The 1038-nt window shown below is 64.3% G+C and overlaps 1 protein-coding gene across 1 annotated transcript in view; it reads right to left on the bottom strand.

The window, feature by feature from the left end:
• Nucleotides 1-270: 270 nt before the first annotated feature.
• BRPF1 (bromodomain and PHD finger containing, 1) overlaps nucleotides 271-1038 on the bottom strand; it is a 28018-nt gene continuing 27250 nt past the window's right edge. Inside the window, exons 15-16 of the mRNA XM_009999316.1 lie at nucleotides 456-528; nucleotides 271-318 (exon numbers count right to left, since the gene is read on the bottom strand). Coding sequence (XP_009997618.1) covers nucleotides 271-318; nucleotides 456-528 — 121 coding nt within the window. The remainder of the gene's footprint in view (nucleotides 319-455; nucleotides 529-1038) is intronic.

The raw sequence follows: 1038 nt of genomic DNA, 5'->3' as shown, positions 1-1038 counted from the left end.
CCCCCCCCCCCATTGCGGTGGCAGGGAGGGGACCCAGCGTCACCCACCCTGACACCTCCTCTCCGCAGCCCGAGAACCTGCTCTATTACAGCTTGGACGAGGACTCCAAGATCATGATCAGTGACTTTGGGCTGTCCAAGATCGAGGACTGTGGCAGCGTCATGTCCACAGCCTGCGGCACCCCTGGCTATGTGGGTGAGCACCTGCTGGGGCTGTCATGACCCCGGCTGCAGACTTGAGGTGCCCCCCCCTTGGGGTTGGGGTCCCTCCTCATCCCTGCTGTCCCCTCCCAGCCCCCGAAGTGCTGGCGCAGAAGCCCTACAGCAAGGCAGTGGATTGCTGGTCCATTGGGGTCATCGCCTACATCCTGTACGTACCCCCCCTCCCTGCCCTCTCCTCTCCACAGGGGCCCACTCCCCTGGGGCTGCCTGGGCCCAGTGTTCCCCTCCCATTACCCTCACAGACCCTTCCCTGACCCCTCCAGACGCTTGCATGCCAAGCTCTTCGAGCAGATCCTGCGGGCCGAGTACGAGTTCGACTCGCCCTACTGGGACGACATCTCCGACTCAGGTGAGCTGGGACAGCAGCACAGGGTCACAGTGGCTGCGGGGGTGGGCAGTGGGTGCAGGCACTGACAGCTGCTCCGTGCCCCATCCCAGCCAAGGACTTCATCCAGCATCTGATGGAGAAGGATCCTGGCAAGCGCTTCACCTGCGAGCAAGCCCTGCAGCATCCTTGGTAAGGGGGAGACCTGCTGCTCACTGCCTGCCCACCCTCCCTTCCTGGCTCCACCCCATGGCAGCGGTGGGGCAGGGGGACTCTCACTGAACACCCCCCCACCTCATACCCCACAACCCCAGGATTGCTGGGGACACAGCTCTGGACAAGAACATCCATCAGTCGGTGAGCGAGCAGATCCAGAAGAACTTTGCAAAGAGCAAGTGGAAGGTGAGCTCAGGGCGCAGGGGGCCTGTGGGTGCAGGGTAGGTGGGGGGGGCTGGTGCAGGGGCCCCCCCGTGCTGGGGGACAGACGCTGTG

Source organism: Chaetura pelagica, unplaced genomic scaffold (genome assembly GCF_000747805.2).
Source record: "Chaetura pelagica isolate M959 unplaced genomic scaffold, ChaPel_1.0 scaffold316, whole genome shotgun sequence".
NCBI lineage: Eukaryota > Metazoa > Chordata > Aves > Apodiformes > Apodidae > Chaetura > Chaetura pelagica.
The sequence above is the reverse complement of the archived record's forward strand: the minus strand, read 5'-3'. Positions and strand labels throughout refer to the sequence as shown.